An 18,145-nucleotide genomic window follows, 5' to 3' on the forward strand; every position below is an offset into this window, starting at 1 on the left:
CTCACCTCCTAACCGCCCAATTTCCAACATCATCTCAACAAAAACATTCACTAAAAGACCCAACAACCCCCAAAAGCCAGCCACCCTCCCCCAGTTCAAGGCACGCAGCCATGTTCCAAGATACCAGTTCATTAGTCATCCTATAATCCACAGGATAGTCAGAACAATCATCACAAGCCACCATAAACTAACATGAGGAGAAAAGCATCAATGGTGTGGTTTCAGTGAGATATCTGACAAACAAAAGAAGGAAAAAGTAAAGAAAAGCAAATTGTTATTGTAGATACATTAAATAGTCAAACTCTGATCTTACTACTTCCCAATTGTCATTACTATGCCCATTAAAGTGATTTTTTTCTCCCCTACCCCCTTCCTTTTCTTTTTTCTCTTTTTTTCCCTTCCTCTTTGCCCTCGTTCATCCCTTTCCCTCCTTCATCCCTTTCCCTCCCTGTATCATAATAATAAATAATAATAATAAATGTAATTTCTAACACACTTGACATCAAATGAATGATCTCAAAGTGCAACAGTGCAAAGTGCAAAATAAAAAAAATAAATTGAATATGAATGTGGGTGTGAATGTCTATATGTGCCCTGTGATTGGCTGGCCACCAGTTCAGGGTGTACCCCGACTCTCGCACGAAGACAGCTGGGATAGGCTCCAGCACCCCCGCGACCCTCGTGAGGATAAGCGGTAGAAAATGAATGAATGAATAAAATACATTTTAAAAACTTAATTTTACAAAACTGAAGTCTAGACCAGTCAGATAATAAATTATTGCAAACAAAGTTATTATTATTATTATTATTATTGCAAACCTGTCTTTGCTGATTGAATAGGAGAAATTACGTCATTCCACTGCTTTATTGTGATGGCGTGGTGTCTATCTGAACTTACCAAATAAATTTTTTCACCCTAGAAAGGGCTACTGGAAACCCCAGCATTATTATTCTTGTAAAGACAGATGTTTTTAAAAACCTTGTATTCGTCCTCATGAGATTGTGCAAGTGTACCTAATAATTTGCAACAAATATTCGCACATTGGAGTCTCTCAGACTGTCCTGATTTTTTCTGCTCATGTTGCCATTTGGCCGTTGTTTTAGGGGCGGAAGAAAGAGGAAGACGATGAAACTGAGCCGGGATCTGTCCAACCTGGTGGTGTTCACCAACTCCGTTGCCTCACAGGAGTGCCTGAATGAAGGTGGAACCAAACGCCTGGCAGATAATAATAGTGGCACTGCAATTTTAAAGCCCCCTTGTCTTTAAAACGCCTCGTGCCCGTTTTTTTTTTTTTTCCAGGTACGCCCGGTGATGTTCTGTCATTCAGCGAGACCAGAGCCCAGTCTCTGGTTAATCACAGAGCGGAACAGTTCCTGGGTTTCAATCAGAGGCAGCTGTCACGAATTTATCCCTCCGCTTACCGCATCGACTCTTCCAATTTCAACCCACAGTTCTATTGGAACGTTGGCTGTCAGCTGGGTGAGACCTGTCACCCGCCCGCCTGCCTGGTGACAGTAATATCAACACACCTTTGACGTCACGTCACGTACAGATTCAACTATTGGGACGTCAAACATTATCTTATCACGTTCGCCTTTTACACAACTAACTCATCCAGACACCATAGGCTAAAGCATGGGTGTCTAAAGTGCATAAAGTGCAACCTAGGGGTCATTAGCATTTTTTTTTATTAATTACATTTTTTTTATTAGAAAACTAAAAATTAAAAAGCCAAAATATTAAGAGAGAAAGAAGTTGTAATCTAATGAGGATATTATTTTGCATTGAAATACTCAACAAACTTGTTTATTTTTAAATTAAGAAAATAATGTAATAAAAATTAAAAAGTATTAAAAAAATGATGAAAACAATGAATAAAGTTGTAATTTTTGGAAAATTAAATTGCAGATAAAGTAAAAATGTTATGAGAGTCAAAATATGGGAATAAGCCAAAACATTTTAAAATAATTTTAAAGAATAAAGTCCAAATATTACGAGGAACAAATTAATGACAATTAACTCCAAATAGTATGAGGTAAAATGTAATTTTAGCAACATAGTAAGTAGTAAGTAAAAAATTTATACATTTTTAAAATTTGTAATAGTAGATGCAAAACAAAATCCAGTTACCATTTCTGGAAACTTTTGTTGGTGAAAAACTTTATAATATTATGGGAATATAGTTATAATATTCAGAAAAGAACATTTCCAAAGATCATTTAAGAAGAAAGAAACAAAAGCAAAAATAAGGAAAAGAAGAACAAAGAAGGAAAAATCCATTTTCTATGCCACTTGTCCTCACTGGGGGGGTGAAGAAAGATGGTGAAAAAGAGGGAAAAAATTGATATTATGAAAATGTAGTCCTAATATTAAGACATCAAAAGCAAAGGGTCTGTAATTGTGGCTGTAAAGAAACTCTTCATGTATTTTTTTAATTAACTTTAATTAATTAATTAACTCCAGAATAGGACAGTAGCTGCATTTGAAACATGATATATCACACTGCTAGCTGAGTAGCACAGCCAACACTTGGAATCACATGCAGAAGTAGATAAAGCTGCAGGATGCTTACAACTGTTTCAAATGCAGCTACTGTCATATTGTGGCGTTAATAAAAAAAAATACATACATGAAGAGCTCTCCTACAGCCACAATTAGAGACCCTTTGCTTTTAATGAATCAGCATATGGTCCAAAATAGTGACACTTTGTCAAGTTGATGTAACTCATCTTTTCCTTTCAGTGGCCCTAAACTACCAGACTGAGGGCAGAATGATGCAGCTTAACAGGTCAAAGTTCATGGTGAATGGAGGTATCGGCTACGTCCTCAAGCCCCCACCCATGTGTAAAGGTACTGCAACACACATTTATACAACTGAAATGTCATTTAAATACACTGGGAGGTGATAAAGCCAAAGGATGGTTCAGGTCCCATAATGCTGCGTTTAGTGTCATGTTACTTTAGTCCCTGTGTCTGCACAGAAGGGAACATTGAGTGCTGGCGTGCATGAAAGTTGTGATGTCTTGCATCCCCTGCAGGGACTTTCAACCCATTTAGTGATGACCCACTCCCAGCTTACCCCAAGAAGCAGCTTGTTCTTAAGGTCATTAGTGGACAGCAGCTGCCCAAACCTCCGGATTCCATGCTGGGGGACCGTGGGGAGGTACTCACACACACACATTCATATATTCTACAAGTATTATTTGGTAATGGTAATGGTAATGGTTTTATTTCATTTGAACATGCATCAGATTACCATTGAATGCATCACATAATCAGTTCCCAGTTCCACATGTCCAAAAGGAGTAGGAAGAAGCAAAGCTTATTAAATCCTACCCCTCCATCTGCTACTTTTACAATCAGTAACTGTTACATTTGTTCACCCCCTGCTTTCCTAATATAGTTTAAGCTGTTTATTTATTTATTTTTTTGTCCCGTACCGGAGTATGAGGTGATATGACCATACGATGACATAATGGGTACCATAGTAAGTGTCAATATAGTGATATATATAGCACATCATGACTGGTTCAAGACTCTTCATCGTTGTATTTAGCAAACATCAACTGCTTGTATTGCTTCTTGAATTGTATCATTTGAAAGTCAAAAGGAATGATATTGTTGACAACAATGTGCAATGTCATGTACGCTCATGGGACACTTCATTAAGTCCAGCCAAAATGTCTGCCTGTACAAAATGTAAATATTAGGGCTGTCAAATATGACATGTTAATAGCGGTAACTCATTTATTTCTCGCATATTTTTAGCACTTTTTTGCGTAATTAACCCATGTGCATTAAGGCAAACCACACCTCTGTTTTGATTGGGGGAACGGTGTTTCACAAAGAGCCCGATGCTCTTTTCTCATTTTATTCTGACCCGAACACATCAACAGCAGTGCAATTCCAACACCATACAACTGTATATAATCTGTTTATAAAATGTATCTGTTTATAAACTGTTTATAATCTGCAATAGCCATACTATAGTCATTTATATCCCTGTATATATCCACACTGTATCATAGTCACTTCATTGCACTATTGTACATATTATTATATTATTATATTATATTATATTATATTATATTATATTATATTATATTATATTATATTATATTATATTATATTATATTATATTATATTATATTATATTATATTATATTATATTATATTTCCACACCGTGTCATAGTCATAGCCTGTTATAGTTTGTACATATATCTGTCCATTTACAACTCTATTCTTTTTCTTCTTAATAAGGTATTTATAAATTTGCACTTCTGGTTGGATGCTAACTGCATTTTGTTGCCCTGTACCTGTGACATGAGCAATAACAATAACGTTGAATCTAATCTAATCTAATATAATCTAATCTAATCTAATCTAATCTAATCTAATCTGTAACTAATCTGATTTTTTGGGGGGGGGGCATTTGTGGTCTTCTCTTTGTTGTTTACATTGTACATTGTGATAAGAGTAGAAGATACTGGCAAACAAACCAAGAGCGCCCTCTCGTGGCTGTCGTTGAGAGAATAAATATATCACGTATACTGTATGTCGCTTGGGAGTAAAAGAACCAAAGGATCAGCCAAACCATGAAAAAAGGTGTGACTTACAGTCCGTCGTTCCCGCTACACTGCCTCCTGATGTGTTCGCCGGCACTCCGATCATCACCGCATCTGTATTGTGCATGAATGAGTGGTCTAAATGAACGGAAATACAAACAAAAACAATAAGATATTGTTATCATTCACTTCCTACAAGTTGCTGCATTCAAGTATGCTGGGAAATCCCGGAAAATAAACTCTAAACAGTGAATTCATCTTAAATTATGTGGTGTTTTAAATATGTAATCCTGTTGATTTTATCTTTATGTCAATAAAATACAATGTCAAACATAGTTACTAATGGAGAATAATAATGATTAATTAGATTAAAAGTCGTAGTTATTTGTCAGCCCTGATTTGCACCATCAAATAAATAGTCTTATTTAGACTTATTTATATTATTTATTATATTCTGGCTGCACGGCAATCGAGTGGTTAGCGTGCAGGCTGCCTTACAGCTAGGGCACCCGAGTTCGATTCCACTCTCGGTCATCTCTGTGTGGAGTTTGCATGTTCTTCCCGTGCACGAATGGGTTTTCTCCGGGTACTCCGGTGTCCTCCCACATTCCAAAAACATGCTAGGTTAATTGGCGACTCCAAATTGTCCATTGGTATGAATGTGAGTGTGAATGGTTGATTGTTTATATGTGCCCTATGATTGGCTGGTGGCCAGGCTAGGGTTTACCCCGACTCTCGCCCGAAGACAGCTGGGATAGGCTCCAGCACGCCCGCGACCCTCATGAGGATAAGCGGTAAAAATGAATGAATGAATGAATGATACATTATTTGTATTGATAGTTCTACACAACAAGACTTTGCAGGCATGCTTCATGTTAAATTTTGTTAATAATAATAAAAAGAAAAAAACTCAAGGAATTGATCGTTACGTGACTAACGGATCATTTTATTATTATTACAGATTATTGATCCATTTGTGGAAGTGGAGATAATTGGTCTGCCTGTTGACTGCTGCAAGGAGCAGACAAGAGTGGTTGATGACAATGGTACGTATAGATGAGCGGACGGGTAGATACACACACGAATTGATCATTATTCTCATTGGTTCGCTTCAAATGACTCACTCCTCTGGGCTTTTTTTGTTTGTTTTTTTATAGCCATGTTGTTACATCATTTAAGTCTTGTCTTGCCTTGATATTATCTCCTGACCTTTTCGCTGTGTAGCATGCAACCTTTTCAGGCTATTAACTTCCAGCCGTTCCATACACTAACACACTGTAGCTTTTTTTCATGATTCATTACTTGGCTGTGTGTAGTGTATATTCCACTACAGATATAGATCTATAGATACCGATGGGTTCAAAAGTCAGATCAACGAATTAAATGCAGCCAATGGTTTTTGTGCCGTAGGAACAGTTTTGGAGAGATTTCCTAAAAAGTACATAGACTATTTTTATCTTCTCCACAGGTTTCAACCCTGTATGGGAGGAGACGTTGTCCTTTACGCTTCACATGGCTGAGGTGGCTTTGGTGCGTTTCCTCGTCTGGGACCATGACCCCATCGGGCGAGACTTTATCGGTCAACGGACTGTTGCCTTCAGCAGCCTCATGCCTGGTTTGTGATTCTTCATTGTTTGCGTGTGAAAATGTGAGCAATTGACATGAACTTTGTAGCGAGGATGCTGCTTGTCAAATAATCACTGGCGGGCCCGTCATAACTTGAATAGTTCACTCAATTAGACAGACTCCACAAGAGATGCTATCACTTTTAAATAAATGTTTCCTCTTAAAGCTGCAGGGTGAATTTTTGTATTGAGTTGATTTGTTTGACGTCTTCTCCTGGAGGGGGTTATTTCTGCTGTTTTCTTGGCCTCACTCTCCTTTTAAATCTCTCGCCAGGTTACAGACATGTCTACCTAGAGGGTCTTACTGAGGCATCCATCTTTGTGCATGTGTCAGTGCATGACGTCTACGGCAAAGTGAGTGTAAAGTGGGCCTCCTCCCACCCCCCCACATGAGCCACTTGACTCAATATATTGCCCTGAGGGGAATGCGCTTTTCTCAAAAGTGTGCCTCTCCACTTGGATCCTTTGTCTTTCTAGTGGAGTCCTCTAGTGCTGAATCCCAGCTTTACCATAATGCACTTTCTAGGATCTAACAAGGTATCTGGATGTGTGGTGCTGCACCAACTAGTAAATGCATGAATACAAAATGCAGTTTGTGTTCATCGTTAATTGTTTGTATGTCACATAGAAAGACTTATTTTGCATGCTTTCATAACCCACATGTGGCTTTTTACATGTTTTGCTGTGACATAAGGGGGTCATCTATTGGCAGTGCATATAAATGCATGGAAGACAGTAATGATAATCATTCCAGTAACAAAAATCACAGTCTAGTTTTCCCTATTATTCTCTACCACTGTTCTCCAGGGAAATCAACTGCGAGGCATTCGGGGTTTGTTCAACCGCTCTTCCAAGTCCTCTGTGGATACCACCGCCGCAGGTCTTCGCAAGCGTTCTATCAGTGATCACCTCCTCCGACGCACAGCCAGTGCTCCGGCTAAGGGTCGGAAGAAGACGAAAATGGCGCTGTCTGAGTCTGTGGCATCCATGTCAGACCACAAGAACAGCGCAGGCCTAGAGACGGCGGTGGAGGGCGTATCAGGGAAGGAGCCAGTGGTGGAAAAACAGTCCCAAACCCGACACCCCCTCACCCACAGACCCCTCTCCATGCCTTTAGACAGGCTTTTGCAAGGACAACTCACCCTTTGCTCTGGAGACAAGGAACAGCGAGAGATTGGGGCAGACGCAATCATTGGTGGGTATTTAACACGCACATCGTATACTGTACATATTGTATTATAACTACGATTTATGTTTGAAATATTATTATTTTACCATTAACATTACAACATCGCCAGGTGTATTGTCAGGACAGTACACTGCCTGCGATGATCGCTACAGGCTGCTTTAGTACGAGCCGCAGGCTTTTGTGATCGCCGTTGAAAAGCATTTGTTAGTATTTGTCAATCACATGATTTTTTGAAGGAAATCAACTGATTGGTAGCTGATCGATCAGAGCATCTGTGGCTAAAATAATAAATGTAAAATAAATGGCAAAAACTTTGTCATTTTGACCTGAAAACTGTTCCGTGTGGACAGCCCCTAAGTGTGTGTGTGTGTGTGTGTGTGTGTGTGTGTGTGTGGTTGTGTGTGTGTGTGTGTGTGAAAGGCCTAGTGATCTTGTTGTGAACAAGTGCATTATTTATCCATAAAAGAGTGGAAAATATTCCATTCTTAACAGTAAATTGAAATGTTGATACTAATAAAAAATGTGCTTTTTGTCAGCTAACACAGAGGTGACTTTAAATACATATAAAATGCCTTTTTATTTATTTATTTTGCCTGTTAAAGTATGAACACCCCTGCCCTAAAGTCTAACAATTTGGAGTTCCATCAAATATTTCTGGGAAAAAATAAGCCTCAAATGCTGCAGGACAATTTTTTGCTGAATGAGTTTTCAGCATATTTTTAGGATATGAAAGATTAACACCACACTCTCGAGTTTTGCTTTTTTTTTTTTAGAAGTGATGGCAAAAGAAAATGAATTGACTTTATGTATTTTATGTCTATGTAATATGGCTAAAGTGATGATGATAATAATAATATTATAATGATAATAATAAGAAGGGGATGTGTGCGGCAAAGTATGACGTATCGTGTTAAATAATATAAATAGACTCACCAATGTGTTTCAAATTGTATTTCTTTTTGTACAATAGTATGTTAAAATTTAACTTAAAACTGTACAGCTGCTAAATGTGTTAATAGATTATTGCTATTTTCTGCATTTCCTACAGTATATGTTTTGAAATACATTCAATTTCTAGGATTGTGTTGCTTTCACTGTACTCTACTACTTTTCATACATGATTACTAGATCTAACCTGCTCTCTAATCCTTCTGCTTTAATTTCTTTTAACTTTCTTTTAAGTACTAACAGTTTAACAAGTACTGACTGACTACCACCTGCTCTCCATGATGCCTTAAAATTGCCTTTTCTGTCCCATCTTCATGTCCTGTCCTTCTTTATAGTAGAGAACTGACTAGGATGTTCCTGCAGGTAATCTAAAATGCCTTTTGTCTGAAGGTTGCATCGCTCCAAAACATACCAATGTTGCATCTTCCTGGTGTAGTCTGATTTGCCCCTTTTCTATTCATCGTACCTACTCGGCTCACCATTTGCTATTCTGCTTACACTGTGTCAACTTTGAAGAAAGTACTTTACTTTATGAGTATAGTCCCCGCTGCCTTTCGTTACCCCCACCCCAGAGAAGCAGTGGTTTAGTCCTAATTAAAGGTGGAAAACCCACTGACTCAGCTCAAGGCGAGACGAGTGGTACTATGTCATGGAATGGGGACATTTGAAAGTGTTATAAGGAATATATCGCTGTACCCTTTTGATCCCATGATTATCAATACCATTACCCAAAATGATGTTTGCAAACATGGATTCTCCAAAGCCCCATTTTCTGTTGTACGTGGTGATCCATCTGTCTGTGGTTTGCATTGTATTGGCTGGCCTGTTAATTATGGTCATTGCTATTGGTTGGATGGCTTTGTGTCCTGCATCAAATCGAATTGTCTATAATAATATTTGTTAATATCCAAATATTTTCATCCACAGGAAATTTCTGCTTCAACAGACCAAGGTCTTCCTCTGTGGATCTTCTCACAAATTCCTCAGCCTCGAATGGGGAAAAGGTCCAATCCCCTTCTAAGACCTACAACAATTGGAAAAAGGATCTCAACAAGCCACAGGAGGCCTCTTATCTGGTTATCGGTGAAGGTAGCATAAGAAATGAGGATGACTATGTCAACTACCAGGCAGGTAACAATCGAGTCAACCAATTTAAGAGCCAATCTGCAGGGACCACCAATAACCAAAGTATATCAGATAAACCAGAAATATCTTCAACCAGCACAATGTTCACAGTCGCAGCTTCAGTGTCCTCCTCCCCTGCTCCTTCCTCCACGGCTTCTCCTCTTTCCCCGGTCAACATGGACCATGATGTGAAGAGTCCTACTTCTTTGAATGACAGCGCCATCTCCAGACTTATTGACGCCATGTCCTTAGGCAATGACCAAGACCCACGAGGCTCTATATCTGCTCAGATTGGTCGGTTTGAATGCACTGACCAAAACAGCCCCTCCCATGATCATACCCTTGGTTATCACTCCACAATTTTGCCTCCCACTCCTCGTGAGCCACAGGATTTCAGGTCTCCAGCCAAGAAAACATCTCCATTAGAAACAAACCACTTCACCATTTCGTCTTGTGAGATTTCCAAAAGAGACACAGGCCTCTTCTCCAGTCCAGAAACTGCTGATCTTGAGGAGGTCTACACCATTCTGGATGAGGAGATGCTTTCACCTGTGTCTGTGTACAATCTGAAGAATCAGACAGGTCACGTTCAGGCAGATAAGATGACTTCCTCGCCCATAGATGTGCTTCACGGTTTAGGGTATGGACACAATAAGATCTGTTGTGACGACCGTCTCACAAAGGGAAGACAAAATGAAGATCCCAAGGAGTCTGAGGAGAGTATCTATGAGGAAGTGTTCGACCCGCCCATTCCTATAAGTAAAGAACATCAGAATACTACTCAAAGATGTAATTTCTCATCCAGAAACAACTCCACCACAGAGGTGGAAATATATGTCGATGATGATCCAACACTAAGACATACATGGAAGACTCTACAAAGTCCTACGAAACAGAACGCTATTTACCAAAACGAGTGCACCCTGGAATACTCCCAACAGAAACATCATCCTCTTTATCGTGAGCCTCTGCAAGAGTACCCGATGTTTCCACAATGTGCCTCCCCACAGAGTGCCCATCAGCTTATGAATCACCAATCCGGCATCCAGTCTTCGCTAATCCACAGACCCATAGACTCTAAACCCCAGAGATCAAGACTACCAAGTCACAATGACTACACGAGTCCTCAAAACACTCCAATGTCTATTCAGTATAACAGATCTTTCACACCACAGAGAGGCTACAATGGGAACATTCATCCAGGAAGACAAGGCTATAGAGCCACAGCGCATGAAAGCACCATCCGTGATGGGTTCTCCTCTGAAAGTCTTCCGATTCACTCTGTGCTAAGTTCGTCTACAGCTCGTGAAACGTTGTACAGTCATGCGGACTATGGTGACATTGCATCCTCTTCCGAGTGGGCACCCTCTTTGAACTCTCAAACTTGCTTCCAAACCCAGTCATCGATTCCCAGTCATTCATGGAACCTAAGGGTTTCTGGCATCCAAGTGCAGTCTGACACCAGAGATCCAAAGATTTCAACTCAGCGTTCTTTATCGACAGTTGCCCAGTTGACGAACGCTGATTCTACAGTCAACACCCCATGCAAGTCCAAGTCCCTTGGAGACCTGACCTCTGAGGACATTTCATGTAACTTCCAGAGCAAATACCACATCATTAGTCGCAGTTTTATCACTCCACACATGAGGAAACAAAAAAAGATGGGAACCACAGTGGGAGGAGGAACTCTCCACTCGCAGTCTTGTGATCCATTGACTGAACAGTTGCGTAAATTGGTCAGTCTGGACGTAGAAACAGAAAGAGAAATGGAGGCGAAATTCCCACTGATGACTAGCATAGATCCCCCTACTTCCCAGGACATTGACGACTCCCCTCCACTTCTTACTCGTCGTTTGTCATCTCGTAGCCAAAGCCGAGTACGACACATCAACAGTCGTGCTCGGGAAAGACAGCAAGAAGCTCTGAAACCACGATTTGGCATGATCGATAGCACCACCAACGTGGGTGAGGTCGTTTTGAGGAATAAACCAGCCTTGCAAAACCCTGCTGTTAACAGACACTCGACTGGCTCCTACATCACAGGGTACTTAGGCCAAATGGAAGAAGGAACTGGAACTGAGGGAACTTGTACATCATTACGCTACGCAAACAGCCATCAACAGGCAGATCGCTACTCTACCGATGACTCTTTTCCCTTTTCGGATGTCTCACGCTTTTCATCAGAGCCAGAGGTCTACTTTCTGCTCCGACTTTAGCTTGATCATGAGCTATCTCTTGGGACTTGGGACTAACTTTTCTCCATATCAAAATTACCCCGTTAATATTTCAAATGATACATAAAGTGTCTCCTACACGTTAGTACACACCACATAGTTTGCAATATCTTTTCAAGGGACAATACTATAGAAATTTAACTTGGGCATAACTCATGTTAGTCATCAGTATAGATTTGCTGTCCTAAATAAAATAATTAAACACAAATTCACTCATCATACTGTGGTGTGGAAGCAGTTAGATGCAATAAATGGGGGATGACAGTATGTTTTTTTGATGTTATTTCAGAACTGGCACATGCTGAATAGGAAGTGAATCAATGTATTAGCAATGTGGAACAAAGAGGGTGTAGAATTGAACACGCTCTGTTTCTTCCGACTTCTTTTGCCCATTTCGAATTGTGAATTGTAATATGTGATGTATACCGGGAAAAAACTTATTTTATGTATTTTCAAATCAAATCAAATCATTACCATATAGTAATTTTTTCAGCATTTGTTTTGTAAACAAACCCATCCAACACCCATCACCCTAACGAGTCCAACTGGCCATGAGTACCACTGATCTGTACATTCATGTTTAATTTCTCTTGTATTGTCCCTTGAGAAGATATACTGTAAAAAAGTAGTTATTCACTTGAGTGAGATACTGCACATACAGCATTGTTCAGTCTGGCAGCATGATTTTCATGTATGAAATGTCTACATTTGAATAGTTACAAGTTTTTCTAGTCTGGCAGTGTATTGTTGATATTCTGCTTAATGTTTAAATGAACTTGGGAAAGTGGTTTCTCTCCAAAAAGTTAATAATACTTGTTATTTTTGTCCCTGTAACGTCCTGTCCAAACCGCGTACACTGACTGTGAAACAAAAAAAACAAAAAACAAAAAAATCTATTTTTAAGCAGAATGTGTGTCTTGGTATCAGTCGAATGTGTAGTTAAAGACAAAAGGTCATGACCATGAAAGTCTTCCTTCTTTTCCATGAAGTGTAAATAGTTCTGCCGTTGTCTTGGATCCAGTTCTGACTGTACATGACGTGGATGTTTGTGCATGTTACCTGTGAACATGTCAAGCATGACTATGCACCACTTTCTACTACAGAAGATGTTGCACCAACCCAACAAGTTTTGCACAGAATCAGCACAGTTGGTTGCATTGGGGAGGATGAAAGCTCACATTGGGTGCAATTCAACATCAAAACTTCTGTACTTGGAATTGTTGCTCTTTATGATTTATATATGTTGAATAACATTGAAAGATTTGGAACATAAATCCTCTTATTTTTTTAATTGTTTTGATACAGAATACAAACGATCTCTTGTTGGTTCTGGTTATTTTATTTTATATAACTCAAATGGAATGCAAATATTAAAAAAAAAGTAATGTCTAGGGATGGACTGTAGCAAATGTGTAATTTTTATTTTTGATTGTTCCAGTGTTAGATCATCTTTTTTTCTTTGTATTGTTGCTCATCTGAGGACTGTGAGCATCCTACCAATGCAATAAAATTATTGAGATATTTGATCTGGTCTGATGATGTGGCACGTGCCTATGCACACACTACAATGAGACGGAGGCCCGTTGAGTCAGCCATCATGATTTCACAGCATAAAACCTTTATTCTATTCCTCAGCACTCACAACTATACGGTAGTTGGTCCTTAATAAACAGTACATACCAGTAGATGGCAGTACATACCAAGTAGAAATAGCAGTACATTAAAGTGACCACTAGATGGAAATACATACTAAGAAAGGGTTGGGGTTGGGGTTAGGGTTAGGGGGTTAGGGTTGCGGTTGGGGTCCATACATCCATATATACATACATCCATCCATCCATACACACACATACATCGTGAGTGACAAGGCACGTCATGAATCTTGTGGCGTTGAGATTACGTTACGCATTGAGGACACACATATATATATAGATATATAAATACTACATACACACACACATACATACATACACTACCGCTCAAAAGTTTGGGATCATTTGCAAATTTCTTTTTTTTCCAAAGAATAACTAATTTTCATGCATTTCACAAACAATTTTTTTCTATTTCACAAGCAATTAAAATGAATCAAATAATTTTCAAATAAGGATGTACATTTTTGCATAGAGGCCTACTATCAACAACTGTCAGTCCTCTGCATCAATCTCCTGGTATGGCTGCTAATCCAAGTTCATCATTTTATAAGGCTAATAGATGATTAGAAAAGCCATCTAAAAATCTAAACTAAAACTAAAATCTCTTACCATGCTGTGAACTACTCCCTTCAGAGAGCAGCACAAACTGGGTCTAACAAGGACAGAAAAACGATGCACAACCCAAACGTTTGAGTGGTAGTGCACATCCATACATACATACATCCATACACACACACACACACACACACACACACCCACACACATACATACATACATATACAACATGTATGGCATGGTTTATAACACCAATGTGAAAATTGTAGGTAATTCATGGTGTTATATTTGTAAATAAAATGTTTCTATTCATGTTAACAACAGTTTTTTGGGTTGTTTATGTTGTGGCATAGTTGTTTAGACATTTTGGCTAAATTTGTATCTATTCCCAAAAAGCCCTTTTCTTCCCTTTTTTTGTTGAGAACTGATATTTTACTGAAACTTACAGATGTTCTACTGCATATTACTAAAAAACGTAAAAAAACTAATGTTTTTTTCTGATAAAAGATACAATAAAGATACAATAACCTTTTGTTGTATAATGCGTATAATATTATATGTCTCTGTACAATGTATAGTCCATTTGTGAAGCTTTTGCCCAGGGCAATCTGCGGCCTGACGTTGAAAATAGTCGATTTCCAGATGTGTCGTTTGCCGCGGACTTATGTAAGGTAGGTTACTGTAAATGAGGAGTGCTGTCTGCTCTCCTGATTGAAAAAGTTGATACGTTGATTCTGTCTCAATGTGAGCAGACAAAATCAGACCTTTGCTTATTTAGTCTGCCAGCACGGGAACTGGGGGCTGTGGAGACACTGTGCGGTGCTTGCTGACAAATATATATCGGACTGTATTTTATAATGTTTTGAACGTATTGTTTTTCAGATTATTGGGCTCCTTTATGGATCGCCAGGTATGGATATATCATTTTGGTTTAAGTATATTTACAGAGAACTAGAGTGGCCTTAAAGGGTCAAATGTTGCTCTTAAGAAGTCTGGGACTTTTGCCCTGGTTATTCGATTTTCGAAAAATGATTCCAATAGATGAAGGATGCCACATACCGAAAAATGAAAGGATGCGAGGGCCACTTTGATATTTTGTAACACAGCACATGTAAATATGCTGAGTTGTATATATTTCAATAAAAAACTGCATCCCAGCTTTGTGACATTGGTAAAAAGACTTATTATTAGTATGAACCCCATTTTTCCTGTTTTTTTTCAAATATTTCAACTTTTTTTTCATTTTTTTTTCTCATAATATTATGACTTTATTGCCACAATATTTGGACTTTATTCCCATAATATTATAATAATATTATTATAATAATATTAAAACACTTATTATTAGTATGAACCCAATTTTTCCTGTTTATTTCAAATATTCCAACTTTTTCTTAAATCATCTTCAGACATTTTTTCTCCTAATATTATGACTTTATTGCCACAATATTTGGACTTTATTCCCATAATATTCTAATCCTTTTCCCAACCACAAACTTTATTACCCTAAAATAACATTATTTTTCCTCATAATAAGTCTCTCTAATAAAGAGATGTGCTTTTCACTGATTCAGTGGGAAAACCGAGAATGCAAGAGTGTCAGTGATTTTGGGGATTAAAAAAAAAAAAAAAACAACAACTCTAAATTAAGAGAATAAAATCCGAGTTCTATTTACAGTAACACATGTCATCATAAAAGCCATCTGCATGTCATTTTACTTCTAAACTAGCTGTTTTCAATCCAAGGCCACTCCTGACGTCAGCAGTCCTGGAAAGGAACCTGCGAACATTCCTGAGATGAAGCGTGATGCAGACATAGAATCATTCCACTGCACCCCACCCCTGCTCTCAGCAGCTCCTATCAGCCAGGTCAACTGTTTCAGCAAGTGGAAAAGTCCCTTGTGTCTTTTCAAAGGTGGTCAAAATGATCAGGCGGTGGATTACATTTCATCCATTCTTATTTAAAGCAGGGTAAACGTTGGGCTGAGCAATAGGATGGGGCAAATTTTGGTATTGAGCCAATAAGAAGTAAAAAAAAAATATTTGGGGGAACAATTCTGAGGTATTTGTAATTAATTTCCCATTTCATTATTAGTTTATTATTAGAGGATGAATAATTCTCCCAAGTGCTGGGATCATTGACGTGCCATTAATGGTTGACAAATACTGTTTTCGTTATTATTCATTCATTTTGTACTGCTTTTTCCTCACGAGGGTCGCGGGGGTGCTGGAGCCTATCCCAGCTGTCTTCGGGCAAGAGGCAGGGTACACCCTGGACTGGTCGCCAGCCAATCACAGGCACATATGGACAAACAACCATTCACACTCACATTCATACCTATGGACAATTTAGAGTCACCAATTAACCTAGCATGTTTTTGGAATGTGGGAGGAAACCGGAGTACCCGGAGAAAACCCATGCGTGCACGGCGAGAACATGCAAACTCCACACAGAGATGGCCGAGGGTGGGATTGAACCCTGGTCTCCTAGCTGTGAGGCCTGCGCAAACCACTAGACCGCCGTGCAGCCGTGCAGTTTTGTTATTAATGGAAAGACAAAAGACAAAAAATTTGAAAACCAAAACAAATTGTCCCTTTTTTAGTAGTAAAATAAAACTACAAAATATATGTAATACTAAAGATACTTTGTGCGGCAAGGCTCAGGTAGTAGACCAACCTTAAAGTTGCTGGTTTGATCTTCAGTTCTTCTGTGACCATGTTGAAGTATCCCTAGGCAAGATACTGACCCCTTCAGTTGCTCCTGATCATCATCTGTAATGACGAGACGAGACAAGATTTTTACATTACATTATTAAGTACAGTGAGAAAATATGACAAAATATTGCAATCTACTCATTTAAATTCTACCACTGACATCACTGACCCAATCCCCGTGCACGAAACAACAACAACAACAATGGTGGACTTTAGAGCTTTGTTTATGCTATTAGCAATATTGCATCAGATTCTTTCAAACCCACCACGGGCAGGCAGGGCCGCACGGTGAAGAGGTGGTTAGCATATTGGCCACACAGTCCGGAGATCGGTGTTCAAATCTCCGCTTGGGCATGAAGATTGCATGTTCTCCCCATAGGGAAAGAGACTTTTTTCAGCCCGCCCCCTAAAAAATTAGCCTAATTAGTGTGCTTCATGGGTACATAACCAGTCTGTGGGGATCAGGATACTTGCTGGTTAGTCTGGGATCAAATACTATATACCAATTAATTAATAACCTTTATTTAATGGTATGTTTTTACATTCTGCCTCTCTGCTACAATAAAGCTATCATAAAACCTCTGGATTCTTGGATGGAGCAAGTATTTCCCCCACTGTATAGGATATAATAGTGAAAAATGTCCTGTCATGTTCTCTGAAAGTCATATGCAGGTTCTGGCCTCCATTTGTGCTCCCAAATGGAGCACATGTGCTGACTTGACACCAGGACTACTGGAAAATGTCGCAGGTGTCGTATGCGTTTTACTGTCACTGCTGTCAGGTCGGCTTTTCCACGGCTTCCCGGTAATGCAATGGAAAAGACTTTGCAATGAAATAATGGAAAAAAAGCAACCTCCAGACCCTTTTTTGATGGTTAATTGCTGAGTTGGAATTCACTTAATTGCTCAAAGAAATCCATCAAGTGATCCAAATATTATTGCTGTTTGTTTCGAAACTGAAGCTGGTCTTAGTCGTAGTAGACGAGGACTGCTTGTTAACGAGGGGAAAAAGTGATGCTTTCAATATGAGCAGCACGCGCCTTATGTCACAGTTTTGTCCTGGTAAGAGCCGTCCTTTCAGCACACACGGGAATACGGCGAATGGCTCACAGCTTATGAATGAACAAAGTGAAAAAGCAGACGCTTGCTTTGCCATATAAACCTGGGCTGCTGAGACTTCCAGACGCCACCTCTGGGATTGTTGGGAAGATTATTTGGAAATTGAGAGCATTGTTTGACGTCAGTAGTGATAGTGTCCACGGCAACAAAACGAAAACAATGACTTAGCATTCCACATCACCAGGATAATGCTGATAATGCTAATTTGATGAGAAAACGATATATGGCTAGACTTCATAGTCATGCAAAGGTTGACAGGTATGCCAAAATTTATATTTGTGTACCTTTCAACACCACAAAAGTCATCATTTTATTAATATTTTTGAGAACAAAAGACAAATACAATAAAATATATATTCATGCAATTATTATACATTCATTCATTTTCTACCGCTTTTCCTCACGAGGGTCGCGGGG

At 39.0% G+C, this 18,145-nt stretch overlaps 1 protein-coding gene across 7 annotated transcripts in view; it reads left to right on the forward strand.

Moving 5' to 3' along the window:
- The window catches only part of plch1 (phospholipase C, eta 1), a 50,575-nt gene extending 37,363 nt beyond the window's left edge, over nt 1-13,212 (forward strand). For 4 of the 7 annotated variants that reach the window (XM_058079508.2, XM_058079510.2, XM_058079509.2 and 1 more), the window contains exons 14-23: nt 1,105-1,202; nt 1,301-1,480; nt 2,744-2,851; nt 3,040-3,164; nt 5,529-5,613; nt 6,036-6,182; nt 6,467-6,546; nt 6,670-6,729; nt 7,000-7,387; nt 9,257-13,212. In XM_058079508.2, the coding sequence (XP_057935491.2) occupies nt 1,105-1,202; nt 1,301-1,480; nt 2,744-2,851; nt 3,040-3,164; nt 5,529-5,613; nt 6,036-6,182; nt 6,467-6,546; nt 6,670-6,729; nt 7,000-7,387; nt 9,257-11,670 (3,685 nt within the window). In that variant the 3' untranslated portion in view covers nt 11,671-13,212. Of the gene's footprint in view, nt 1-1,104; nt 1,203-1,300; nt 1,481-2,743; nt 2,852-3,039; nt 3,165-5,528; nt 5,614-6,035; nt 6,183-6,466; nt 6,547-6,669; nt 6,730-6,999; nt 7,388-8,664; nt 8,693-9,256 lie in introns of all 7 variants that reach the window. The other 3 variants (XM_058079511.2, XM_058079512.2, XM_058079507.2) reach the window with 3 other exon arrangements.
- Nucleotides 13,213-18,145: the final 4,933 nt, after the last annotated feature.

Source organism: Doryrhamphus excisus, linkage group LG8 (assembly GCF_037039965.1).
Source record: "Doryrhamphus excisus strain RoL-2023G ecotype Guam linkage group LG8, RoL_Dexc_Guam_v1.1, whole genome shotgun sequence".
NCBI classification, from domain to species: domain Eukaryota; kingdom Metazoa; phylum Chordata; class Actinopteri; order Syngnathiformes; family Syngnathidae; genus Doryrhamphus; species Doryrhamphus excisus.